The sequence below is a fragment of the Dreissena polymorpha genome, chromosome 16 (genome assembly GCF_020536995.1).
Source record: "Dreissena polymorpha isolate Duluth1 chromosome 16, UMN_Dpol_1.0, whole genome shotgun sequence".
NCBI classification, from domain to species: Eukaryota; Metazoa; Mollusca; class Bivalvia; order Myida; family Dreissenidae; genus Dreissena; species Dreissena polymorpha.
The window spans coordinates 49,031,034-49,059,029 of record NC_068370.1 but is presented as its reverse complement, the minus strand read 5'-3'; the positions used below and the strand labels follow the sequence as shown (position 1 = coordinate 49,059,029).

Here is a 27,996-nt window from a genome sequence, read left to right as displayed (position 1 = left end):
CACTGACCCCTGGAGTCCTGCCAGAGTCCTGAAGTAAAAACGCTTTAGCCTACTGAGCTATTCCGCTGAGTACACATACTTGACGTATTTTATACCTTATATAAGCAATCTTCGTAGTTTCACAAAATTTAACGACAAAAACAGAACTCTCCAAACTATTCAATCGTTTCGCGTTGCAACGCTTTATAATTTTTAGCCGGATTTTTTTCGAAAAAATCTCGGCTTATAGATTGATGTTGTCGGGCGGGCGGGCGGGCGGGGGGGGCGGGCGGGCGGGCGGGCGGGCGGGCGGCGTGCTCGAAAATGTTAAAGTTCTTATTTCATGGTATAACTTTGGTATGCTTGGACCTAGAGTCTTCAAACTTGACATGAAGGTTGGCCAGGAGTAACAGATGACCACTGGTCATTTCAAGGTCATTCATTTGAAGGTCAAGGTCACTGTGACCTTCAATATAAAAAATGTTAAAGTTGTTATAACTTTGGTATGCTTGGACCTAGAGTCTTGAAACTTGACATGAAGGTTGGCCATAACTAGTTAGTAACCACTGGTCATTTCAAGGTCATTCATTTGAAGGTCAAGGTCACTGTGACCTTGAATGTAAAAATGTTAAAGTTCTTATTTCATGGTATAACTTTGGTATGCTTGGACCTAGAGTCTTCAAACTTGACATGAAGGTTGGCCAGGAGTAACAGATGACCACTGGTCATTTCAAGGTCATTCATTTGAAGGTCAAGGTCACTGTGACCTTCAATATAAAAAATGTTAAAGTTGTTATAACTTTGGTATGCTTGGACCTAGAGTCTTGAAACTTGACATGAAGGTTGGCCATAACTAGTTAGTAACCACTGGTCATTTCAAGGTCATTCATTTGAAGGTCAAGGTCACTGTGACCTTGAATGTAAAAATGTTAAAGTTCTTATTTCATGGTATAACTTTGGTATGCTTGGACCTAGAGTCTTCAAACTTGACATGAAGGTTGGCCAGGATTAACAGATGACCACTGGTCATTTCAAGGTCATTCATTTGAAGGTGAAGGTCACTGTGACCTTCAATATAAAAATGTTAAAGTTGTTATAACTTTGGTATGCTTGGACCTAGAGTCTTGAAACTTGACATGAAGGTTGGCCAGAACTAGTAAGTAACCACTGGACATTTCAAGGTCATTCATTTGAAGGTCAAGGTCACTGTGACCTTGAATGTAAAAATGTTAAAGTTGTTATAACTTTGGTATGCTTGGACCTAGAGTCTTGAAACTTGACATGAAGGTTGGCCAGAACTAGTAAGTAACCACTGGACATTTCAAGGTCATTCATTTGAAGGTCAAGGTCACTGTGACCTTGAATGTAAAAATGTTAAAGTTCTTATTTCATGTTATAACTTTGGTATGCTTGTACCTAGAGTCTTCAAACTTGAAATAAAGATTGGCCAGTACTAGAAGATGACCACTGGTCATTTCAATGTCATTCATTTGAAGGTCAAGGTCACTGTGACCTTAAATGTTAAAATGTTAAAATTGTTATAACTTTGGTATGCTTGGACATAGAGTCTTCAAACTTGACATGAAGGTTTGCAAGCACACTTAGATGACCACTGGTCATTTCAAGGTCATTCATTCTAAGGTCAAGGTCACTGTGACCTTGAATGTAAAAATGTTAAAGTTCTTATAACTTTGGTAGGTAAAAATGTTAAAGTTCTTATTCCATGTTATAACTTTGGTATGCTTGTACCTAGTTTGTGACCTTAAATGTTATTGTTGTTCATGTATATGCATGCATTCAAAACATAACACAAGGTTTGCTCATGCCTTGAAAAGTACTTACATTTCATTTTGACCTTTGAACAATATTTCAGTAATTTAAGTATTGCATTGACAAAAACACGAAAGGTACTTTCCTGTCATTTAAATCAAAAATCCGGCTTCAATGCGGTCATCTCCGACCGCGGAACTCTTGTTAGGTTTTAAAATCGTCAAAAGATGCATATAATGGCTATATTAGACCATGGTAAATGTTCAGTATTACTGTTTCCTCACAAATATAACTAAAACGAAAATGTGCGAATCTGAAACAACTTTTTTCAATTTTGTCAATTTACCAAAGCGTGAAAAGATCCCTTTAAGTGCAAATAAACCAGCAAGTGGGCAAAAGTCCCTCAAAGGAGATGTTTGTTATCATTTTTGAAAATACTGAATTCCTCTAGTTTTTTATGGTAGACATATATCAATATTGTACCTGACAAATCCTAAAAATCTGATGCAGAATTTTTTTGTTTGAGTTGAAATGAAATGTTCATTCTTATTCTTCCTGATCTGCATAGGCTAATCAAGGACGTCCCTTTCTGCTTTTTTGATATTTTTTGATTTAACAAAGTCTAGGGGGAAAGTGTCCTCCCTGATTAGCGTGGACAGCTCAGGTAAATTTGGGACGACACTTTACGCACATACATTAAGACCAGTTTTCTAAAAAAAAAATACAAATTTTCTCTCCTGTCAGATGGCCTCGAGCTACATGAAGTCTGATGACGTGTCTGCCATGTACATCTCTCAGGCCCGACAGCTGGAAGAACAGGGCAAGTTCAGGGAGGCAGAGAAGTATGTCTTTGACATTGAAGTGACTTGACCCGTTTCTAACAACGCAGTTTAAGAGCGGAATATTTTGGTCACTCTTTCCGTTGGTTTTTTGTTCGGTCAGTCCGCATAAAATGTTAAAAATCGTTATGTCAGATGGCTTGTCGGTTGGTCAGTCTGAAATATTTAAACTTTGTAGGGTAAAGTCCTTCCACATTTCTGATGTGCCTAACCACAAATACCAAATTTGAAGTGTTGATGTGCAGAATTCATTTTTCATCAGCTGTGGCTGTGTGGATACCCGAGCTCTTTGTATTCATTTTATTAGCTCGGCTGTTTTCAGAGAAAACCCGAGGTATTGTCATAGCCAGCTCATCGTCCCCTGTCCGCGTCGTGCTAAAACCTTGACATTTGTCACTACAATCAAAGTGCTTCCACCTACAACTTTGACACTTCATATGTAGATGCACCTTGATGAGTTCTACATGCAACACCCATTTTTGAGTCACTGTGACCTCTAAAAAAAAAAACTAGCGTTGGCACCCGTTATGCGGTGCTCTTGTTTTGTTAAAATATAATATTGTGGATTTGTGAAATATGGAATATTTGTTGGAAGTTAAATTTGTGTATTTTTGTATAATGTATGATAAAAGACTTTGCTTTTGTCATTTTTGTTACAAACTTTGTGTTTGATTTGTGGTTTAAGACTATTAAAAAGCATGGAAAAGAGGGGAGCAGTCTTATTGGGGCTGGTTCAGAAAGGTTTAGAAAGAAAGTTTTGTACATTTTGTAGGTCCAGTTATATTGCTGAGAGATTTTTTGTGTAAATAAATCAGCTGATAAATCCAATTTTACTGTAATTTTTTAACATTTATATTACTGTGGGAAACTCATGCTGTATGTTATTGAATGCACACGGTAGTGGTAGTCATGAGTTTAATTGCTTTCACTGTGGGTTTAGTTGGGGTCTTAATGACAGATCACATTGTGGGATGATCAAATCAAAATTAAGTATTTCAATGAAAGTACTGAAAGTTGTTTTTTTAATTACCCAATTAAGAACTAACATCCACTGACCCAGCGTGCCTTTTACAGACTGTTTGTATATTTAAAATCCATGTAGTACCTTCATCCATCGGCCTGGCTTGTCTTTTTCAGATTGTTTGTGGCAGTGAAGGAGCCCGATTTGGCCATCTCGATGTACAAGAAGCAGAAGATGTACAGCGACATGGTGCGCCTTGTGAAAGTGCACCACCCTGACCTGCTAGAGGACACATACATCCACCTGGCCAAGGTGAGTGGGAATTCACATCTATATTAGACTTTCTTTATGAAAATGGTGGACATAGCATGTGCATAAAGTTTCATCCCATATGAGCCTCATTGTGGGAACACAGGGCTTAATGCATGCTTGTAAAGTGTCATCCCTGGTTAGCCTGTTTAGTCTGCATAGGCTTATCTGGGACAACACATTACGCACATTACACACATGCATTAAGCTCTATTTTCCGATTGCAAGGCTATATATTTTGGAAAAATAGCAGGGTCTTTATAAAACCACTGCTCTCCAGGACTGTTGCAATCTCAGCAGTGTATAGATCTCAGCTGAAATGGGTCAGCTGCACTGTGTCCACAGTAGGGGGCTGGAACATAGGCACACACAATCTCAGAGTTGAACTTTGAAATATTCTGGCCTAAAGCTCTTCTAAAGTCAAAGATTGGTTAAAGCATAGGTGTTTTGAAAAGTAATACCATTGTGTGACTTGTTAAGCCGAGTTTGCTTTTATAATCTTCTGAGTATGAGTTTGTTATTTGTTTTATAACTCATGTGTAAGTGTGAACTTAATAAATAAAAATTATGTTAATTTATTAATAGGTTGCTTTTTTTAATGAAAACCACACCTTCAGAGGCAGGCCAATCTCCATAAATTACTGTACACACAATATCTCTGTCAATAGCTTTAAACCAATTGTTTTCTTAATAGCAAATTGTTTGGTAAATTCTGAAAGTATAAAGACATTTATTATATTTTTTAACAGCTATACACATAGCTTAATTAATTACAAATTTAATTAAATATCATTTCTTACATTAATAAAGGATACTAAAGGATATTTTTTAAATTGGTGTAACAAAAATCGTTGCGAAAAAAAGAGAAGACAGTCAAGTCAATGTACCCACTTAGTTTCTTGAAGTTCTCAAATATTTGTGAGTGGAGAGGAATGATGTATGGTTCTGGCAATTGGTCCTTTTAAATCAAAGTAAAAAAGATAACTGGACATACGATCCTTGCTCTTGGGAAACAGGGCGTAATGCATAAGTGTCATCATAGATTAGCCTGTTCAGTCCACACAGGCTCATTATGGATGACTCTTTCAGCCTAAACTGGATATTTGTTTGCACACTGTGGAAAGTGTTGTCTCTGACTGCACAGGCTTATGTTGGAAAACAATCCTGCACATGCTATAAGCCCTGTTTTCCCAGAACAAGGCTCATATACTTTACTGCTGCTCATGTTCTGCAGGAGTGTGAAGGGGAGGGCAACCTGCGTCAGGCAGAGCAGTACTACGTGGAGTCTGGGGACTGGAAGGCTGCTGTGAACATGTACCGCTCACAGGACATGTGGGACGAGGCACATAGGGTGAGTACAAGTGGTCAGAGAGTTCATGGCATTGATGTGGAAAATGGGACAGCAAACACATGATCACAGGAGTTTGTCCCATGTTGTGGTATTTATGATACAGGATCCTGTATAATAAAAATGTGTTAATTGTATTCTTTATTATTATTGTGCAAGACACTGATATATGGTCTTTAGAGGTAAAGTTGTTCAAAACTTGTGAAATTATCAATTAACTACTGGAAAAATTATAAAAATTAGGTATGATAGTTTCGTTAGAAATCCCTTATGTTTATATGCCTTCCTAGATTAGCCTGTGCGCAGGCTAATCAGGGATAACACTTTCTACTTAAAATGTATTTTTGTTTAGAAAAGACTTCTTTTGAACAAAAAGTTTCATAAAAGCGTAAAGTGTTGTCCCTGATTAGGCTAATCTGGGACGACGCTTTATGTACATGAATTATGCCTGGTTTTCCATGAACACGGCTCATTTTGTAATTTTCTTCTTGCAACTCAGGTTGCCAAAGCCCAGGGGAATGCAAACGCCAGCAAGCAGGTAGCCTACCTATGGGCCAAGAGCCTAGGAGGGGACTCGGCAGTGAAACTCCTCAACAAATTTGGTCTTCTAGATGCCGCCATCGATTATGCTGCTGAAAACTGGTGAATATCAGTCTATTGTTTAACCTGTTACCGCTTAAATACACATTTAAACACGTTTGTAGTCCCATAGGAAATCAAATGAAAGAAAGGAATTTTTTTATTCAAGTTTTTAAGGCTTCATTTCCAACCCTAAGATAATGATAAGCATGAAAATGAACAAATTTCAAACATGATCTTCCTGTCACAATGAGTTTCTTTGTTGTGTTTGAGCTTGTTCATTACTATTCTGGTGATGCTTTGTTTTCAGAGCATTAGATTTGTCTATTTTGTATTTTCAGTGAATATGACATAGCGTTGCTTGTTTTTGGTGCGGTTGACTTTGCGTTGTTTGTTTTCAGTGCGATTGACTTTGCGTTGTTTGTTTTCAGTGCGATTGACTTTGCGTTGTTTGTTTTCAGTGCGGGTGACTTTGCGTTGTTTGTTTTCAGTGCGTTTGACTTTGCGTTTGAGCTGTCTAAGATTGCCATGAAGGAGAAGCTGCCAGAGATCTTCCTCAAGCACGCCATGTACCTGGAGGACGAGGGGCGGTTTGCAGACGCTGAAGCAGAGTTCATCAACGCAAAGAAACCAAAGGAGGCGGTTCTCATGTGTGTTACATATCTGCTCTGAATGTTTATGGCCTTAATTGGTTGTCTGCAAAATCTTTTGATGCCTTCTGTTTATAATTTATCTTTAACAATTTTTGTAGGCAGGAGTGTTCTTTGTGTTGTTTGAATATAATGGATACATTCTGTTTTTGAATCTGTGACATGTTTTGTTTAAAAATTTTCATTTTTCCAAACTGTAAACAATTCCTTTTGATTTGTGCCATGTATAACTCCAAAAGTATTGATGTTGGACTGCAAATGTTAGCATATTTAGGTTACAATAAATCGTTTTCTCTTTTTATGGGAAGTGAACACTACCTCTCTTAGAGAAAGTTCTCTGAAGTCATAAATTTTCCCTTAAACCCCTCTTTCTCCAGCATAATGCAATTAACAAAAAAGGCTTATTTTGTAATTTTAATTAAGCAAAAAGGCCCATATAGACATGTTATCCCATCCCTATTTCTTTATTCAAATGAGGTAAGTTCTGAGAAAAATGCGCTAAATACAAGTGCACAAAGTGTCATCCCAGCTTTTATTGAATTTTTCGTTTTTAAGGAAGTCTCTGCAAAACGGTGCGCCAGTCTAGGAGGAAGGTGTTGTACCTTATTAGCCTGTGGGGACTGCAAAGGCTTATCAGGGATGACACTTATTGAACATTCATTAAGGCATATTTTTCTCAAAATGAGGTTCAATTGATTTAACAAATTGAGATCAGATAGAAATGTACGTAGATTTATTTTTCTTCATGCAGATATAACAGGCAAAATGCATTAAGCTCGGTTTTCTAAGAATGAGACTCAAAGTAGCTCTCATTTCGCATGATTCCTCTGACTGCAGGTACGTGCACAACCAGGACTGGGACTCTGCCCAGCGCGTAGCAGAGGCTCACGACCCGGACTCAGTGGCCGATGTTCTCGTGGGGCAGGCGAGATTTGCCTTCGAGGCCAAAGAGTACGCCAAGGCGGAGACCTACCTGCTCCGAGCTCAGAGGCCAGAACTGGCTGTCAAGTACTACAGGGTACTGTGGAAACTATGCATTTGAGTGTATTGCAGTCTTGCTCTTGGGAAAATAGGGCTTAATACATGTGTCTAAATTATGGTTCCAGATTAGCCTGTGCAGTTTGCACAGGCTTATCACAGACAACACTTTCCGCCTAAACTGGATTTTTGCTAAAAAGATACTTTCTTGACACGAAAAATACCCCAAAAAGGGGAAATTGTTGTACCTAATTAGCCTGTGTTGACTGCACAGGCTAATCTGGAACAACACTGTAATCACTAAATAAGCCCTGTTTTTCCTAATATGTAAATGTTTTTTTTTTAAAGAAACGTAAAACAATCTGAAATCTTATGCCTGAACAGACGGATAAATACTGCAGGCTGTATAAAATTGCTTTTTACTGATAAGGATTGTGTTAAATCATGCAGAAGATGAACTAAGTAATTTCAAGTTATGAACTGTAGAGGTGTATATGATTTATTTTATACAAAGGAATGTTGATGATACTAAATTTACCATATGAGTAGTCAGGCTAATCAGGGATGACACTTTCTGCCTAAACTGGAGTTTGCTTTAGAGGAGTCTTTCTTGAAACAAAAAAACCCATAAAAGTTCACAGTGTGTTTTGTGTGTTGTTTTCAGGACTCTGGCATGTGGCAGGACGCTCTACGGGTCTGCAAGGAGTACGTGCCACACAAGCTGCAGCAGCTGCAGGACGAGTATGACCGTGAGATGACTGACAAGTCCACCAGGTAGGGCATTAGCTGAAGACTTGAGTAACATTTGATATTTTTTCTTGTTCTAAATTTTTAGATTGGTGCCCATCTTGCTCATGGGAGGACTTTGATCCAATCCTTGGAAATGATAACTCAAGAACGCTTAGGCCTAGGATCATGAAACTTCATAGGTACATTGATCAAGACTGGCAGATGACCCCTATTGATTTTCAGGTCACTAGGTCAAAGGTCAAGGTCACAGTGACTCGAAACAGTAAAATGGTTTCCTGATGATAACTCAAGAATAATTAGGCCTAGGATCATGAAACTTCATAGGTACATTGATCATGACTGGCAGATGACCCCTATTGATTTTCAGGTCACTAGGTCAAAGGTCAAGGTCACAGTGACAAAAGGTCACTAGGTCAAAGGTCAAGGTCACAGTAAAAAAAAACGTATTCACCCAATGGCTGCCACTACAACTGACAGCCCATATGGGGGGAATGCATGTTTTAATATCATAAATACGTTACCTGTTATCTCTAGCTTACCCCTTTCCAAGGGAATTATTTCATCCGGAAAATATTCAAGCGCTGGGAATCGTCCACCTCTATAAGAATCCAAATCAGGTTAAACATAGTACAATGCAACCTAACAGGAAATCAAGAACCACAACTCATCTTTCCTTTCCGGATAAAACCATGTGCACGCCTATTTTAGGCTCAGGACTTATGTGTTCTTTTCACTGTGTTTTTGGCGGAGTTTAAAAGGATAAAGTTTATTTATCTTTTATTTGTATCATTCGGTTTATATTTCTATACTTTTTGTTGCAGTAATTGTCATATTTCTGCTTTTGCTGGGTTTCTTTGTTTGCATCGTCGCTCATGTACATGACGTCATGAGCACGTGAACCACGAGGAATTCGTGCCTATTCCCCAATAAGTAATTGAGGTCAATTGGACAGCGTTCTTTGTGTTTACATTTTGTGGTTTAACTTTTTATTTGAATTTATAATCATTAATTTGTCTTTTGTAGGTTCTTTCTGTTTCTTTTATTTCAGAATGAACTTACAGGATAGAGGTTCTTGTGGTCATATCAAAGCAAGGTGGGATTCCCACGATACTTGCTTGGCATGTACCGGTTGCACATTTAATAACAAATGTGCGGTTTGCGATTTGTGGGCTTACGACGTATGGACAAAAGCAGGTCGCCAGAGGACGTCGATCAGCCGCAAACGCAACGAACCTCCATCCGACGTTGATTACCCAGTGACTCCACTGGTCAAGGATGACCAGCAGTTTTGTCAGTCACTGGGTACCGGGCAAGATGGTGTTGTTGTCAGTCGATCGTCATCAGATCTTATGACTCACACCATGCATACCGGCGACATTGATCATGGAACGACTGGATCAATGTCAGACCACATGGCAGCCGCCATTCTACGGTCTTTGGCCGGTTACGTAACCGGTCATAATATGACCGGCCGGTCACCGGTCCGGTCACCGGTCATGTCACCGGTCCGGGCCGGTCATGTCACCGGTCCGGTCCGGTCCGGTCATTGATCACCGGTCCGGTCACCGATAACACCAATCGCCGGTCAAGAAGAACTCGGTCTTCATCATCGGCGTATTCTTCTACATCCGATTCGTCGTCGAATACATCGTCTTCATCAAGGAGTGGACATCGGACACGCTCTTCTTCGTCGAGCAGTTATCATCGTCGCGGCGCTCATAAGCGATCACGTCGTCACTCACGGAGACGGTATTCCAAAAAATCTCGATCTCATCGCAGCCGATCCACATCTCGACAGCGCAGCCGATCCAGATCTCGACATTGCAGGAAACGAGGACGTCGGCAACGTTCACGTAGACAGCATCGAACTTACCATACGTATAGTCGTTCACCATCGTGTTCCGTTATGGAATCGCATGTTTCCATGCCAAATGTGTCGGTTCCAACGTTGACTGCCACACGTATTGCATCTTCAGGAGCTCATCTCACTACTACGGCGTCAGTGTCAACACCACGGGTATCATCTACAGTATCTAGTCGTGTACCCCCTACAGCTACCCTGTCGAATCCTGATACACTATGGATACAGAATTCGGCGGGACATTTTGTACCGGTCAATGCTGATAATTTACCTTCTTCCGGTTTACATTATCAGTTTACTGACGTCGGGGATGATCATTCGCTGTTACCAGACAATTACAATCCGGTACAAGATATTCTCACTTCTGTTCCTGCTGATTCTATACAAACCGCTGGTGTTGTAGAGAGTGAGGTTGATTCAGATGCAGAATCTAATGTTGAGACGGATCAATATTTAGCTCCGATTGGTCAGATCTATGAACTGATGTTTCGTACTCTTGGTGAAGATTACTGTCCAAGACCTGCTAAACTGTCTTCAAATGCGACGATTTCTGTGACAGAACAACTTTTTCGTACATTTGATCCCAACAGGGTTATTAAGTCGACGGCTCGTCCTGACCCACGACTTCCCATTGGTTCTACTGTTCTATCTGTTCTTCAATCATTGGAATCAGCTATTAAGACTATTCCAAAACGAGGAGAAACATGGAAAATTCCTAAGGAACTAGCTGATCCAAAACACCAGGAAGGTAGTAAAAGTTACAAACCTCCTGTACCACATGCAACATCTGGGTTGGATTTTTCAAAACTTCCGGTTCCAGATCCGGACATAAGCAAGCTATCTCTTGTAATGCCAAGTGGTTCCAATTCAGTTTCTGTTCCGTTTTCAATGTTGGAAACTTGGGAAATGAGGGAACGTAGATCATTAGGTTTGACTAACCAAATTGACTTCATGCTAGCGACAATTTTACAAATGGTGTGTGATTGGTCGGAATCTGTTCCGGAGGAACTCCGTGATTTGTTAATTCATCTCTCACGGACCACACTGGCCTTATCTCACACTTCTGCTTCTTCAATGTCCGAGATGCTAAGGATTCGTAGAGATCTTATCCTTACTTCTTTACCTAAAGATTTTCTGTTGGAACCTGGTATGAACTCGCTCAGAACAGCTCCTCTCACATCAGGGTTTCTTTTTGGTGGAAGGATACAAGAAGCAATCACAGCTGACAAGGATGACCAACTTCATGCTTCTTTAGCTAGAAACAACTCTGGACAACGCCAAGGGGTCTTTAAGCATCCTGCTTCTAGGCCACCAGCAGTTCCAGCATTCAAGACGGCTAAGAGAAATAACCTTTTCTCTAAAAAGCCTTCTTTTAATCCACGGTCAGGTCCTAATAGGCAGTCTTCCTATAACAGACCTTCTTTGTCACACAAGTCTTCTAATAAAGATTCTGGGAAAAAGGGCAAACCCAAGCCGGGACAGAGGAATTTCAAACCTTCTACCGGCAGGGGCGCACCTCCTGCTTATCAGCCCTAGGTCCCTTCCCTTTCTACCGCCACAACCTCCGATGCCGGAAATACCAGTCGGGGCCAGACTTTTCCACTTCTCAAATCGATGGCTTCAAATTACTTCAGACGCATGGGTTCATTCTCTTGTGACAAAGGCCTGACTTTTCAATTCGAAAAAAGGCCTCCACTTTCTCGCGTCCCTATAGAGCTGGTATCTCGGCATCCACATATTCCAGAGTCCATTCTCGGGCTCTTGGAAAAACAGGCGGTAGAAAGGGTTCAAGATCCTTATTCTCCAGGATTTTACAGTCGTCTTTTTCTTGTTCAAAAGAAAAATGGTTCCTGGAGACCAGTAATAGATTTAAAAGTGTTCAACATGTATCTCCTCAAACCAACTTTCAAAATGGAGACTCCTTCTTTCATACGGGAATCCATCAAACCCCTGCACTGGGGGGTGTCTTTGGATCTGGAAGATGCTTACTTCCATGTTCCTATACATCCCAACTACCGAAAGTACTTGCGATTCGCCTTTCAAGGCCAAGTCTACCAGTTCCGGTCTATGCCTTTCGGGTTGGCGACAGCCCCACGAGTTTTTACCAAACTAATGTCGGCAGTCGGATCACACCTCAGAGTTCACGGGATTATTCTTCTTCAGTATTTCGACGACTGGCTCTTACACCAGCTCGATCGTCAATTGCTTCTGTACAACCTAGAATTCTCTTGGAAGGAGCTCCTCTCGTTAGGGCTCCTTCTCAATGCAGACAAATCAGACCTCATTCCTTCACAGGACTTTACGTTTGTGGGAATGAATTTCTTGACCCACATCAATCGGGTCAGAGTGTCTATTCAACGTATATCAGACCTTCTGATGAAGGTCAACTGGGTTTTGTCCCAATCTCATATAACAGCTCAAGAATTCCTCTCTCTCAACGGTATCCTGAGCTCAGTAGCAGACTTTGTGCAGTTGGGACGTCTCTTCCTACGTCCTCTTCAGCACTATCTCTCAGCTTGTTGGAAATGGTCTCCAGGCAATCTATTAACACAGATTCCAATCCTTCCCTCCTTAAGGTCTCATCTTCAGTGGTGGCTAGACGAGGAGACTCTGTTGGCAGGAGTACCCCTTCTTCCTCCGCAACCGTCATTATATCTAATAACGGATGCGAGCAAGGAAGGGTGGGGTGCTCACCTGGAACCTCTCAGTCTGATAATTTCAGGGTTGTGGTCTCATCAGGAATCTCACCTTCATATCAACAATCTAGAAATGCGAGCAGTATTTCTAGCTGTATCTCATTTCCAATCACATCTTCGAGACTCTTGTGTGATGGTGTCAACAGACAACACATCTGTGGTGGCTTACATCCAGGCACAGGGGGGGACACATTCTCAATCCCTGTATCTGGAAACCAGAAAATTACTTGTTCTTTGCAAAACACTCAACATTCATCTGCTGGCAAAATATATACCAGGTCGCCTCAACGCCCTGGCGGATGGTTTGTCTCGCAAACACCAGTTACTTCCATCAGAGTGGACACTTTATCAAGAAGTGACCAACCAGATCTTTTTCAAGTTCGGTTATCCCCTGGTCGATCTTTTTGCAACCAGACACAATCACAGACTTCCTCTGTATGTGAGTCCAGTTTACGATCCAGCAGCGTGGGCAATCGACGCGCTTTCGTTCGCATGGGACCAACTGGACGCTTACGCCTATCCCCCACCCATTCTAATTCCCCAAATATTGGGGAAAATCAGGGTGAGCTCTTGCAGGATACTCCTGATTGCCCCTTGGTGGCCCAGAAGATCTTGGTTCAACGATCTTCTCAGTCTCCTGTACGATTATCCCAGGAATCTTCCTCACAGGTCAGATCTTCTGTCTCAAAGCGGCAGACTACATGCGGACCCAAAAATGTTCCACTTACACGTCTGGCCGTTATCAGGCAATCTTTGCAGAAGAAATGTTTTTCTGTCAGGGCTTCAACCCTCGTTGCTTCGGCAAGGAGAAAATCCACCAGAGCAGTCTATGATGCTCGTTGGAAACTCTTCTCCAATTGGTGTTTTCGAGGGAAAATTAATCCCCTCAATCCCTCTGCTAGACGAATAGCGGATTTTCTCATTTATCTTTTTGATGATAAGAAACTTTCTCTTAATTCCATCAAAGGATACAGATCTATGATTTCGCATACATTGGCTTTCACTAAGTCTTCACAAGTCTGTGCTGATCCAGCTATTTCAGAACTTGTTCGAGCTATGGAACTTAGTCGTCCTGTATCTCGTACACTTGCTCCTAAATGGGATTTAGCTTGTGTGCTTGGTTCCCTTATTAAGGCTCCCTATGAACCTCTTGATCAGGCTTCATTACAATTCCTAACATGGAAGACCGTTTTCCTTCTTACTATGGCTTCAGCCAAACGGAGAAGTGAAATTCATGCTCTTTCTATCGAGGATAGTCATCTTCGTTTTGACTCTTCTGATGGTTCTGTTACATTGTTGTGTCAGTCAGGATTCCTTGCTAAAAATCAACTCCCCTCTATGACTTCCAAACCCTTCAAAGTTCCAAGTCTATCTAGAACTTGTGGACATGAAGAGGATGATAGACTCCTTTGCCCGGTCAGGGCTTTGAAGTTCTACCTTAAAAAGGTAAAGTCTATTCGAGGTTCTCGCAAGAGACTTTTCATTCCATTAAAAGGGGGGGGCGATGTGTCTGCGGCTTCTATTTCTCGTTGGATAGCCTCGACTATAAGGAAAGCTTATTCTTCTCTTTCATCGAGGGATTTATCCCTGTTTAAGATAAGACCGCATGAATTAAGAGCTCTTTCGGCTTCGTGGGCTTATATTAATCAGACCCCACTATCTGAAGTGCTTCAAGCTGCTTTCTGGAGGAATCCGACCACCTTCTCCTCTTTTTATCTTCGTTCTCTTGAGTGCCAACAAGACAATTTGTATAAGTTGGGTCCTCTTGTAGTGGCTCAAACTGTAGTTTCTTCTATGGCGTAAGTACACTGGTGCCATCCGAGAATTAAGTACTATACTGTACTAACAAAGATTATAAGAGGACTTGATTCTACTATCTCTGGCTGTAAACCCTCTATATGGGTTTTGCTGTGATGGGAAAAAATATGCGAACCTTCCCGCCGCAGCTGCAAAATCAGCTAGAGATAACAGGTAACGTATTTATGATATTAAAACAAATTTTCTTAAGTAAAATTCATTTTAATTATTAAATACTTACCTGTTATCGGTAAGTCCCACCTCCCACCCCGCTCATCGCCTTTTTATGTTTGCGTAAAGGAAAGATGAGTTGTGGTTCTTGATTTCCTGTTAGGTTGCATTGTACTATGTTTAACCTGATTTGGATTCTTATAGAGGTGGACGATTCCCAGCGCTTGAATATTTTCCGGATGAAATAATTACCTTGGAAAGGGGTAAGCTAGAGATAACAGGTAAGTATTTAATAATTAAAATGAATTTTACTTAAGAAAATTTGTTTTACAAACAGCCCTTGTTGAATTTTTAATTAAAAGGAAGTTTCTTCTTAACAATAATCCAGTTGAGGCGGAAATGTCATCCCTGGGACAACACTTAATGCACATGCATTTAACCCAGTTCTTCCTTAACAAGTTTCAAATGTTCTCTCATTGTTCCCAGGGGCTCAGAGTCCATGCTGCAGCAGGCCCGAGAGTGGGAGTCGTCTGGGGAGTACGCCCGCGCAGTGGAGTGCTACTTGAAGGTCACCACTGAACTAACCAACGACAAGGAGCTCCTCACAAAGTGCTGGCTGAAGGTAGGACATTGTAACATTTAGATGAGCTTGCTCTGGTAAAACAGGGTTTAATGCATGTACGTAAAAGACCTCCCAGATTAGCCTGTGCAAATCTTTGATTTTCGCTAAGAAGAGATTCCTTTCAACGAAATTAACAATGAAAGAGGTAAGTGTTGTCCTACACGCGCTTATCTTTGATGACACATTATACAAATGCATGAAGCCCCATTTTCCCTGAGCAAGGCTGATAATAATTCAGTAAGTATTGCAAAGTTGTTGATGTACAGCTATTTGCAAACAGTATTAATTAGTTTTGGAACTTGTGTGCCCACCTTATGGTGTTTTCACCAAACTTCCTGTGAGCTCTTCCCATGAGGCAATGGGCTCAAAAATGCCATCTGGATTTTGGAGATGCTCTTTCCTCATCTGGGGACATGATTTATTATTGACTGTGTCGTAACCTATTCTCCACTGTTTCTCTTCTCATTTTCCCATGGTTCTGACCCTGCTATCAAGTCACATAGGCTCGAAGATGCCATCTGTGTTTTGGAGATGCTCTGTCCTCAACTGGAGAACGTGATATATGATTGACTGTGGTGTTACCTTTACTGTAATGTTTCTGTTCCCATTTCTCCAGGGGGCTGACCTGGCTATCAAGTTTCTGGGACAGGACAAGGCCACCCGGGTTGTGGAGATTGTCTGTCCACGACTGGTAGAGATGAAAAAGTACACATCAGTAAGTCCACACTTTATATTTGGATCTGCGGCTTTAACAAACATTTTAACAAGTGAAAATCAACTTATGTGGAGAAAAGATACTTATTATATTCATAGACATGAAACATTGAAACAAAATTAGTGAGTTTAATCCTAATTTGAATTACTGTTCAGTACTTTTTTGTTTACAGGTAAAACTAGAAAATATAAAATGAAATTATTATTTTAATATGCAAACAAAGCAAAACACTATTTAATGATCGGTTTGGTTAACCATATTATTATTATTTATGATTGCTTTGATAAACCGTATTATTATTATATTCATTTTGTTGTTTGAAATAATCTGTAATAAATTTGTGTTAGCAGACAAGATTCTCCATATATTTTCAGGCTGCAGAGTTGTACCTGAATGTGGACATGACAAAGGACGCCATTGACATGTTCATAGCAGCCGAGGAGTGGAACAAGGCAAGAAAGGTTGCCAAGGAGCTAGAACCAAGGTAGGGGTTTGATTTCTGAAACTACAGTTGGGTTTTCTATGTCACCTGTATTCACCTGTATTCCAGAAAAGTGACCATTCTTCCTGTTAAAACAAACTTACTGTGACTGTGGTCACTGCCCCTAATAATGTTCCAATAACAAATATTCTTTAAACTTAGCTTAAAGATAATCTCTATCAGCAATATGATGACGTGTCATGCAAAACTGGGTCTTATGCCATATGTGACCATAGTGCCGCTTACCTCCAGGGCAGCCTGCGCAATTCTGTAGTCTGGTAAGGGGCAATGCTGTCTGCTATGAAAATCACACAATGTTTTGTAGTCATATTAGTCGACAGGGTAGCTCCTGACCAGACTGCCGAGATGCACAGGCTGGTAGGGAGCTTCTCTGGCTGCAGATACTTAAGACCCATTTTTGCATGACGTTGCTTATATATAATTGTATGAATCATTTTGTGCCTGTGTTACAGGTATGAGCCGTATGTGGAGGAGCGCTACAAAGAATCCTTGAAGAGCCAGGGCAGGGCTGATGTGGTGAGTGCATGCTTAGATGTTATCAGTTGATTTTGGTGTAAAATCTCATTTATATCCACTGAGGATTTTGTTGTAGTGACAATGTACTTCTCCTATTAATTGTAAAAAAAACCATTTTGACATGATTTTACTTTAAGTACAGTAGCTGCCAAAAACAATTACCAATAACTACATTTTCTCTGCCCTCCTCTTTCACCCAGCTGGCCAGTGTGGACGTGGTGGGAGCCATGGACATGTACATTGAGAAGGGGGAGTGGCAGAAGGCCCTGGACACGGCAGAACAGCAGAACCCCAAGGTTCTGCACAAGTATGTGGCCCTGTACGCCACCCACCTCATCAAGGGAGGTGACACACTGCGGGCCATGGACCAATACGTGCGCTACGGGGCCCCGGCTAATGCACAGGTGAGTTTATGTTAACCATTTACTGCTCACATTTTGAGGTGTTTTTGGCCCCTTGGAAAATCAAATTAAATTCAAGACTTTTTTACTAGCTTCAAGTTTTCAAGTCTTCATTTCCAACCCAAACGTACAGATGAGCAAGCATATAGCATAAAATCTGAACAGACTGGGAGTAACTCGCAGGCTGTTATTGTTTTATGCTAGTTGTTTATAGCTATTTTTGCTTTGTTTCTGAGTGGGAAAGGGTTAATAATAGGGGTAATATATTCTTAGCATTTGCTATTTCATAAAGAAGGCTTTTGTCTTTATTAAATTATGGTTACTTCTGGTATCTCTTGAAGCCTACTCACTTTTAAATACGGTTATGTTAATTTTTCTCAACCCCAATAGAACCTGTCGCATGATTTCCAAAACTTTAAAGTTAGAACTCTATGTTTTTTTCCATGTTACTATAGTAACCGATTCTTTAGATTCTTTAATTCCATCTTCATATGATAAGTAGTTTGATCATTTATAGTCAATTCTACCAGTTATTGAACATTCAAGGTCCTAATGTTGTAGTAGATATTTAGCCCATCCTGGATCACGGTTTGATCCCCACTTCGAGAACGTTCTTAAGATCTTTCAAAGATCACAAGTGCTGGCCCCACCCAAGAAACGGTCTTGAGAGTGTCTCTATAAGCTCAAGGCTTTTTATACGCCCGTATAAAATACGGGACGTATTATGTGAAACCCCTTGGCGGGCGGGCGGGCGGGCGGCGGGCGGAAGGCATCACTTTGTCCGGACTCTAATTCAAATTGTATTCATCCGATCTTCACCAAACTTGGTCAGCAGTTGCATCTAGTTGATATCTAGGCCAAGTTCGAATATGGGTCATGCCGGGTCAAAAACTAGGTCATAGGGTCAATAAGTGCATTTTCAAAGGGGCCACTTTGTCCGGACTCTATTTCAAATTGTATTCATCCGATCTTCACCAAACTTGGTCAGCAGTTGCATCTAGTTGATATATAGGCCAAGTTCGAATATGGGTCATGCCGGGTCAAAAACTAGGTCATAGGGTCAATTAGTGCATTTTCAACGGCGCCACTTTGTCCGGACTCTAATTCAAATTGTATTCATCCGATCTTCACCAAACTTGGTCAGAAGTTGTGTCTAGACAATATCTAGGTCCAGTTCGAATATGGGTCATGCTGGGTTAAAAACAAGGTCACAGGGTCACTTAGTGCATTTCAATGATTAAGCATGGTGTCCACTCTCTGATTGAAGTAGTTTTCACCTGATCTTCACCAAACTTGGTCAGAAGTTGTGTCTAGATGATATGTAGGTCAAGTTTAAATATGGGTCATGCCGGGTTCAAAAACTAGGTCACGAGGTCACTTAGTGCATTTCAAGCATTTAGCATGGATTCCGCTCTCTACTTGAAGTAGTTGTCATCCGATCTTCACCTAATTTGGTCAGAAGTTGTGTCTAGATGATATGTAGGTCAAGTTCAAATATGGGTTGTGCCGGGTCAAAAACGAGGTCACAATGTCACTTAGTGCATTTCAAGCATATAGCATGGTGTCCGCTCTCTAATTGAAATAGTTTTCATCTGATCTTCACCGAATTTAGTCAGATGTTACGTCTAAATGATATCTAGGTCAAGTTCAAATATGGGTCATGCGGGGTCAATAACTAGGTCTCGAGGTCACTTAGTGCATTTCAAGCATTGAGCATGGTGTCCAAAACCTTCGAACGGGCGTATCTTGTGACAGTTTGGCACTCTTGTTATTTAATTAGACTTAGGCTTTTCTTGGTGCATGATTTTCTAAAAAAAAAAAAATTGCAGCATAATTGTCTATTTATTTGTGTTTATTTCAGAACTTCAATATCTACAAGCGTATCTTCAATGACCTGATCAACATGAAGGATCTAAACAAACCTGAGGCTTTCCGGACATGGGCAGATCTCAGAGATATGATGCATGACCTGGTGAGCACATGTTCTACATTAATATATATATATATAACAGGGCTTTCCTTAGACCTCAAATCTCAAGAGTCAATGACTTTTGGGATCATATTTTCAAGAGTCAAAATCAAATTTGTATGAGTCATAATGATAACGCAGGAGAGTCAATGATCTTTTGTACTTTAAGCAAATTACTGAGATATAATATATAAAAAGCAACAAATTAACATATATCTAAACATTTATTTCTTATATTCCTGTCAATAAAAGACACAATGTCAACATACATTGTGACCAACATTGTGAGCATAGTGAAATCAAAACGAAAAAAAACACACGCACTGGTACTGACATAATATATATCAGGGGTGTCAAATGTCCCAAATTCGAAATCCGGAAAATTAAGCAGAGAGTCTGAGACCGTAAGATAAAGGGAATAGAGGGCAGAGCCCCTCGAGCCCTAGCTTCTTATTTTTTATTTTCTTTCTATGTGCAATTTCTTGTGAGTACAATGCGAAATTTTATCAATCAGACCATCCATATTACCGCATGTATGTTCGTCATTCTATAAAAATGTTATAAAGATCGTTGAAAATAAATTATAATCGGCGAACCATACCGTATCCGAAAACGACTGTCCGAAAACATGTGGAGATATGTCTTTTGCACATAAAATAAAATATGCATTTTGTTTGACTGCAGAAAATGAAAGCCAGTTATAAGTAACCTAGCAAATACGCAATCAATATATATTTCGGTTGACATATTGTTTTAAAATATGATATTGCAGTGCTTTACTTTGCTTATAGATAATTTTTAGATGGCGGACATAAGCAACGTTCATAGAATGGTTCGGTTTTCGGAAAGAAGCAAAGATGTTTTGTCATTTACTGCTCATGTCAGTGCCAGAAATAAATACTCCCCTCCCCCGCCTTAAACTAATTCATCGGATTAACATTAATCTCAAAATCGACCCTGCCTGGACGGCTCCAATCCGGATTTAATTATTTCATGTGCCATCTTTACCGACGACGTGCGACGAACACGCCGTTTCTATGCCGTCTCAAATGGTCAATTATTACGCCTATGTTGTAATCAATAAGCACATGCAGCATCCAGATTTGTCACTTTGCCACAAGATCAGTTATACCGGTTCTATGGTTATTTTTAGCAACTCTTATACAAAGCGTGTAATGTGACGTTGTAGACAGTACATATGCCAGCATAACTTTCGCGCGTCTTTGAACGGAGCAAACATGAAGTAAAACAGGGTTGGGTGTAGAGCTATTCAGCTTTGGGAATACAGTCTGACATATTGTGGAAGTATTTCTCAAAATATGCTTTACAGTGTATCGTGGATATGGATGTTATTACATGTATTATATATTTTATTAAAACAGATGCGGGTGAGTCCATTCTGTTTTGGTGGGTTTAATACATGTCTTTTCTGCAAACAGCTGCTAACAAAAGCTCAGATAAGTAATGAACGTTGATACACGCGTCATCGAACCAGCAGTGTTTTAATTGGTCATTACTAGATTTCTCAATGGGCTAAACTCTGCCTACTGGGCGGACTTGTGATTTAATGATTGGAAACCGGCGATAACGGTTAGCGTCTACCAAAAGAGATACTCCTTCCCAAGCCAATTATCACTTAGTCTTAACAACTTTTGATCTCGTTGACGCAAGTCGGTATATTCTCCCGGGTCAAATATGACGCATGACGTAATAGTCAAACTAGGGTCTTCTGTAATTTTCAAGTGTCAAAACCCAGGAGCTCGGGTCAAAGAAAAGCCCTGTATATATATATAAGTGTATATATTGTATATTTATGACAGTCACATGAGTGTCACACAAAACTTTTCGCTTTTTGGGATTTGTTTGTTTAACGAAAGTCTCTTCTGAGCAAAATTCCATTTTACGCGGAAAGTTTCGTCCCTGATTAGACCGTGCAGACTGCACAGGCTAATCTGGGACGACATTAAACGCACATGCATTAAACCCCGTTTCGCTAGAGCGAGGCATATATTGTTTCTATGTAGGAGATAGCTGGTTGTGCCTCTGGATTACTTCCCGTTGTAACCTAGCATTCAGTGAAGTACATTACAGTTTTGTACCATAAATGCAATAAAATACATGTCTAAAATGTTAAGACTCATATAATTACTGTACCGATAACAGACTGAGAACATTCGCAAGTCCCCGGAAGCCAATGGTCCAGACCACGAGGACTTTGAGAAGTATCTGCTGATCTCTCACTACTATGCAACACGGTCCTCCGCCATGGCCCACAAGTCCCTGGACTCCATTGCCACAAAGTTGGCGGTGTCGTTGCTACGTCACACAGACATCGTCCCCGCCGACAAGGCCTTCTTTGAGGCAGGCATGATGTGCAGGGTGAGTTGAAGTTTGAGAAGGATGGACCAATTTTTTATTTTGCACGTTTTTCATAACCAGTACCTTTTTTTGTCTACTGTGGGGCCGAAATTCAGACTCCTTCTGAATCTTAAAAGGCCCCCCCCGCTGATGTCTTTACAGCAACAACACATTATATGCTGATTACTTAAGTTATTATGATAATTGAAAATTATTGTGATAATTTTTTCCATAAAATACACTCTGATTTTGTCATTTACAGGCAATAGGTTGGGACAACATGGCCTTTGTGTTCTTGAACAGATACCTGGACGTGTCAGAGGTAGGGTCTAATATGCATACCGTACATGCAATTATTTGTTGTTGTCATCAAACAAAAATGTTGGAAATAAAAGGGGAAAAAATGTAGTTGCTTTTTATGGATTGATTAATGCATAACATGCATACATAACTTATGATAAGCTGGTGTCTTCAAATGAAATATGATTAAACTAGAACTATTGTTCGTTATAAAATGAGTACTTTAGTTTATTTGTTAAGTTATTATTGCCAAGATAGAAAGTATTTTGTTATACAACTCTATAACACCAGTGATGTACACTCAATTTTTTGAAAGAATTTCATTTTCATTCAATTATGTATCAAAGCCAGCGTTCAAATAACATGTTTTTTGTTGTGACCCTAATGTTAATCTGTCTGTTGAATTTTTTGTCACATGCAGCTCCATAACTATTGCTGCTAGAGTGATGAAACTTTACAGATATATGAACCCTTTCCCACTCAGTAGCAAAGTGAAACCAGAACAACTCTGTTTTGGTTTTATGCTGTTTGCTGCTCATCAGTATCTCAGGGTTGGAAACGAAGCCTTCAAATTTTAAATTAAGTAAGAAAGGTGTTTAATGAAAATCTTTGTAAAGGACTACAATTGTGTCAAAATACATATCTCAGTGGTAAAGGGTTAATTAGCATGTGAACTTGCTATTTTGAATAATTTGGTTCAGGTTCTTTTGACAATTAGTGAAGAGGTTTGAGACAAACACATGTTTAGTGAGTTTTTTTTGCTCACCTGTCATGAAGTGACATGGTGAGCTTTTGTGACTGTGTGATGTCCAGCATCCGTTGTGCGTGCGTGCGTGCATGTGTGCGTCTGTCAACAATTTGTTTGTGTAGACAGTAGAGGTCACAGTTTTCATCCAATCTTTATGAAATTTGGTCAGAATGTTTATTTTGATGAAATCTGGGTTGGGATTGTATTTGGGTCATCTGGGGTCAAAAACTAGGCCACTAGGTCAAATAATAGAAAAACCTTGTGTAGACAATAGAGGTCACAGTTTTCATCCAATCTTTATGAAATTTGGTCAGAATGTTTATCTTGATGAAATCTGGGTTTGGATTGTATTTGGGTCCTCTGTGGTCAAAAACTAGGTCACTAGGTCAAATCATAGTAAAACCTTGTGTAGACAATAGAGGTTATAGTTTCATCTGATTTTAATGAAATATGGTCAGAATGTTTATCTTGATAATATATGATTTTGGATCGTATATAAAGGTAAAAAATTAGGTCATTGGGCCAGTTCTAGTAAAACCTTGTGTAGATGAAAGAGGTCACGGTTTTCATCATGTCTTAATGAAATTTTGTTAGAATGTATTAATTAATGAAATCTGGCTTTGGATTGTATATGGGTCTGATAGAATTTATATTGATGTAGCAAGGTTTGTCAGGTGAGCGATTCAGGGCCATCATGGCCCTCTTGTTTCATGATATGTTTGTGTTTGCTACAGGCCATAGAGGAAGGCAGCCTTGACATGATAGACCACAGTGACTTCCAGAACACAGACATCCCGTTTGAGATACCCCTGCCAGAGAAACCTCATCTCTCTGTAAGGCAGCTTTCTGTACCGAGGGTAGAAAGGGAAACTGTTGTATGAGCTTAACATCTCTACATGACATACAGTAGTTTCGCATTTGACTCTTAAATTACCATTAAACACTGCACTACCAAAATATTGGTGCATTAATATCAGGGTCTTAATATTTGGGCGTTGATGTTATTTAGGTACATTGGGTACATTACCCATTGCAGTCTATAACTTATTGCCAATAATTCTTTTGATAGCTAACTTTTGTTCTGTTCATAGAGGCTTTAGCCCATCTTATTTATAGCCCATCCTATTTATAGCCCCTGATTTCTATTTATAGTCTCAGCAGCATGAGGAGATCCGTGAGTGGGTTCTGGCAATCTCCATGGACCAGCAGATAGAGCAGGTGCTGCCCACAGACAGCAGGGGCTGTTATGCTGCCTCCCTCGTGGCTGCAGACTCTGGCATCAAGTCCCTGCCATGTGTGATCACAGGTAAAAGTATTACTCAGGACATAATAACTACGTGTTATCAAAAGTCTTGGTCATACCTAATTTTACAAAGTAAAGGTTGAAAACTAACTTAAAATCTCAATTGGCTTATTTATGTCATCCTTATGTTATGTAATTGTGCATACGCATTTTTATACGCCCGTCTATGACGGGACGTATTATGGTATACCCCGCGTCCGTCCGTCCGTCTGTTAATGTCGTACGCTACGTCAAATATCCTTTGACAGATTTTCTTCAAATTTTAACACAATCTTAATATTGATAAACCCTGATCCCCTTTCGTTTTTGACGGAATTCTGAATTGTCGTTCCAGAGTTATGGGACTTTGTTCGTCAAAATTTCGTGATTTCATTGAATGTCCTACTGTAGCTATATAAAAATGTTAAAGTTGTTATAACTTTGGTATGCTTGGACCTAGAGTCTTGAAACTTGACATGAAGGTTGGCCAGAACTAGTAAGTAACCACTGGACATTTCAAGGTCATTCATTTGAAGGTCAAGGTCACTGTGACCTTGAATGTAAAAATGTTAAAGTTGTTATAACTTTGGTATGCTTGGACCTAGAGTCTTGAAACTTGACATGAAGGTTGGCCAGAACTAGTAAGTAACCCCTGGACATTTCAAGGTCATTCATTTGAAGGTCAAGGTCACTGTGACCTTGAATGTAAAAATGTTAAAGTTCTTATTTCATGTTATAACTTTGGTATGCTTGTACCTAGAGTCTTCAAACTTGAAATAAAGATTGGCCAGTACTAGAAGATGACCACTGGTCATTTCAATGTCATTCATTTGAAGGTCAAGGTCACTGTGACCTTAAATGTTAAAATGTTAAAATTGTTATAACTTTGGTATGCTTGGACATAGAGTCTTCAAACTTGACATGAAGGTTTGCAAGCACACTTAGATGACCACTGGTCATTTCAAGGTCATTCATTCTAAGGTCAAGGTCACTGTGACCTTAAATGTTATTGTTGTTCATGTATCCTACCGTAGCTCAAATATCCCCCGATGGATTTTTTATACGCCCGTCTATGACGGGACGTATTATGGTATACCCCGCGTCCGTCTGTCCGTCCGTCCGTCCGTCCGTCTGTTAATGTCGTACGCTACGTCAAATATCCTTTGACAGATTTTCTTCAAATTTTAACACAATCTTAATATTGATAAACCCTGATCCCCTTTCGTTTTTGACGGAATTCTGAATTGTCGTTCCAGAGTTATGGGACTTTGTTTGTCAAAATTTCGTGATTTCATTGAATGTCCTACTGTAGCTCAAATGTCCTTCGATGGATTTTTTTCAAATTTCAACACAATCTTAATATTGATAAACCCTGATCCCCTTTCGTTTTTGACGGAATTCTGAATTGTCGTTCCAGAGTTATGGGACTTTGTTCGTCAAAATTTCGTGATTTCCATGCTCATGTACTTATAAAATAAACCATGTATTCAAATACAAATAAACTGAAGTAAAAAAATGATTCAAAGGGTTATTTATTACCTTACTACTTCATTGGCGAACGACGGGCGTATCATGCGCTCATGGCGCAGCTTTTATTTTATCATGGTACATTTCAAATTATGTAAAAAGGTTATTTTAGGTAAAATGGAAATTGGTTTGCTTTAGGCAATAACTCATACAAATGGTTATTAGAAAACTCAAAAGTCCTGATGAAATGAGCACTGAGTGTTTTAATCTATTAATTGGCAATAAATATGACAAATAATCTGTGATCAATGCATAATGTAAAACCCAGCTGAGTGCTAACTATTCTGTCTCCTCCAGGCTATCCAGTGTTGACAGACAAAATGGAGTTCAAGTCCCCAGGCAAGGTCGCCAACAAGGATGACTGGAACAAGTATCTCATGGCAACCAAGGTACGTCTGTCGTCTGTCATAACTTGTTTACATCTAGTTCTAAATTGTTTCAATGAACATGGTACTTTCTGAACCTTTTCAATGCTGTATCGTTGCTATTTACTGGAAGTAAATACTAGTATAGTTTTAGCAAAAGATACCAAGCATATCAAGTATTGAATGTAAAACTACTGAAACTTTTGAAGAATGTTTAGGAGATACAACGGTTTAACTGTCAGTCCTAAAAATAAAACAAAAGCACAACACTGGTTCTCCACAACAGTTTAGGAAGCTCCCTGTAACATTACGGGGGCTGAGAATGATGTGAGCCCTACTCTGGGAAACGGGGACTCATACATACAGAATATATATAGTCAATTGTTCCATGTGTTTGTATCAGTCCAGTGGCTTGTGTGATGACGTATTTCACGAGAGGCCGAGCCTCGAGTGTGATACAAAATAGTGCAAGCTACGAGACTCATACAAACAATTGACTTGCATAATATTCCTTTTATTATATACAACTTTGAATCATTTAAGTAAAAAAAATGAGTTTAAGCGTTAATAATTAACCAAGAATGCTCATATAACTTTCTGCATTCAAAGTGGAGTCATTAAAAGTAGTCTGGCTAGTATCGTAATACGGAATTGGAACACTAGGGAGCAGCGTAATACAGAAATTATTTCTGTGCAGTTGTTTTTTACCGATTGATTGGGGAACATAAAGCATGTATGTAAAAAAAAACACAACATGTGTTTACCCAGATGATAGGCTGCTTAGCCTGGCGACACTTTGTTCCCATGCATTAAACCCCATTTTCACAGAACGAGGCTCGTATCCAACATTATCTGATATTCTTACAACCAGGTTTCACACAGTTCCGAGCTGCAGGATGTGCTGAAGTTCATAGGGACATGGTGTGGGGCCACCCCAAACCCCAGCTATTCATTCCAGTAGATGTCTCTGGCAGAGAACATTTGGAAAAAATACATAGAAAAAACTTAACAAATCCTGAATTACACAGCAGTAACTGCTCTTTAGATAACATGCTTTGAACTTTCATTCTACGCTACATGCAGTTTTTGTAGTGACAAAAAAAGAAATAACACACTTAAGTGAATATTCTTAATTTCAAGTATAGTGGTTGTGCATACATCTTTCATAAAATGGTACAATTTGGTCAAACATTAATTATTGATTATATGTTTATCAACACAGTGGTTGTTTTTTGTTTGCTGATTATTTTGTTTTGTGATATTTACTGTCTTGAAAATAGTTCTATCTAAGATCTACTATTTATCATACAAATGAATGGTGTGACTATTTCTTTAAGAAAGAACATGTTTTAATGACAATTGTTATAAATATCCATTTATTTTACAAGTCCAGAGTGTTATGGTGGATGTATTTGCCAGTACTTTCCCCCAGAACAGGACTTTCTTATGTTAAAGAAATATTGATAAACATGATACCGTGCTTTTGTTTGTATATTAAATTAAAGTTTTTACCTTTGAAGCAACAAAGTATAATAACTTAAATTTCGATCACATTCCGTCCAAGATTATATATTTTCTCAATAGCTGTATTTATTATTTTTGTATGTTTCATTTTCTCAATAGCTGTATTTATTATTTTTGTATGTTTCTGCTATCCGAATAAATATATTTCTTGGTTTTTTAGTTATTCTACTTTTACTGCAGTATGAGTCCTTTCATTGTAATTTGGAGCTTGCCTGTTTAATGATGGGAACATTATCAGGTACGAGGCTGTTTAAAAAGTGAATCATTTTTGTATGGATCAATTATATGAAATGAGTACTTCAAGAAATAATTTTTTATGATATCACACTCAAATGTAGACGATAAATATAGGGTCTGGCACGAGTTGTCATATTATACCGTATTTTATTAAACGAGTGCAGGAATTTTGTTAGTTAGCCTTTGGCGAGCTTACTAATGAATTTCCCGGACGAGTTTAATAAAATATGGTATGACATGAC

The 27,996-nt window shown here is 39.5% G+C and overlaps 1 protein-coding gene and 1 long non-coding RNA gene across 2 annotated transcripts in view; both read left to right on the top strand.

Moving 5' to 3' along the window:
- The window catches only part of LOC127861610 (intraflagellar transport protein 172 homolog), a 59,085-nt gene extending 31,417 nt beyond the window's left edge, over positions 1-27,668 (top strand). Inside the window, exons 25-43 of the mRNA XM_052400260.1 lie at positions 2,494-2,591; positions 3,726-3,861; positions 5,093-5,209; positions 5,706-5,848; positions 6,277-6,435; positions 7,273-7,453; positions 8,078-8,187; positions 15,175-15,310; positions 15,927-16,025; positions 16,400-16,509; positions 16,980-17,043; positions 17,244-17,447; positions 19,306-19,416; positions 21,577-21,792; positions 22,034-22,093; positions 23,554-23,652; positions 23,972-24,125; positions 25,926-26,017; positions 26,865-27,668. Coding sequence (XP_052256220.1) covers positions 2,494-2,591; positions 3,726-3,861; positions 5,093-5,209; positions 5,706-5,848; positions 6,277-6,435; positions 7,273-7,453; positions 8,078-8,187; positions 15,175-15,310; positions 15,927-16,025; positions 16,400-16,509; positions 16,980-17,043; positions 17,244-17,447; positions 19,306-19,416; positions 21,577-21,792; positions 22,034-22,093; positions 23,554-23,652; positions 23,972-24,125; positions 25,926-26,017; positions 26,865-26,954 — 2,379 coding nt within the window. The 3' untranslated portion in view covers positions 26,955-27,668. The remainder of the gene's footprint in view (positions 1-2,493; positions 2,592-3,725; positions 3,862-5,092; positions 5,210-5,705; positions 5,849-6,276; positions 6,436-7,272; positions 7,454-8,077; positions 8,188-15,174; positions 15,311-15,926; positions 16,026-16,399; positions 16,510-16,979; positions 17,044-17,243; positions 17,448-19,305; positions 19,417-21,576; positions 21,793-22,033; positions 22,094-23,553; positions 23,653-23,971; positions 24,126-25,925; positions 26,018-26,864) is intronic.
- Positions 294-1,954, top strand: LOC127861627 (uncharacterized). The gene is made up of 2 exons (XR_008040300.1): positions 294-729; positions 1,031-1,954. It is a non-coding gene; the product is annotated as an uncharacterized LOC127861627 (long non-coding RNA).
- Positions 27,669-27,996: the final 328 nt, after the last annotated feature.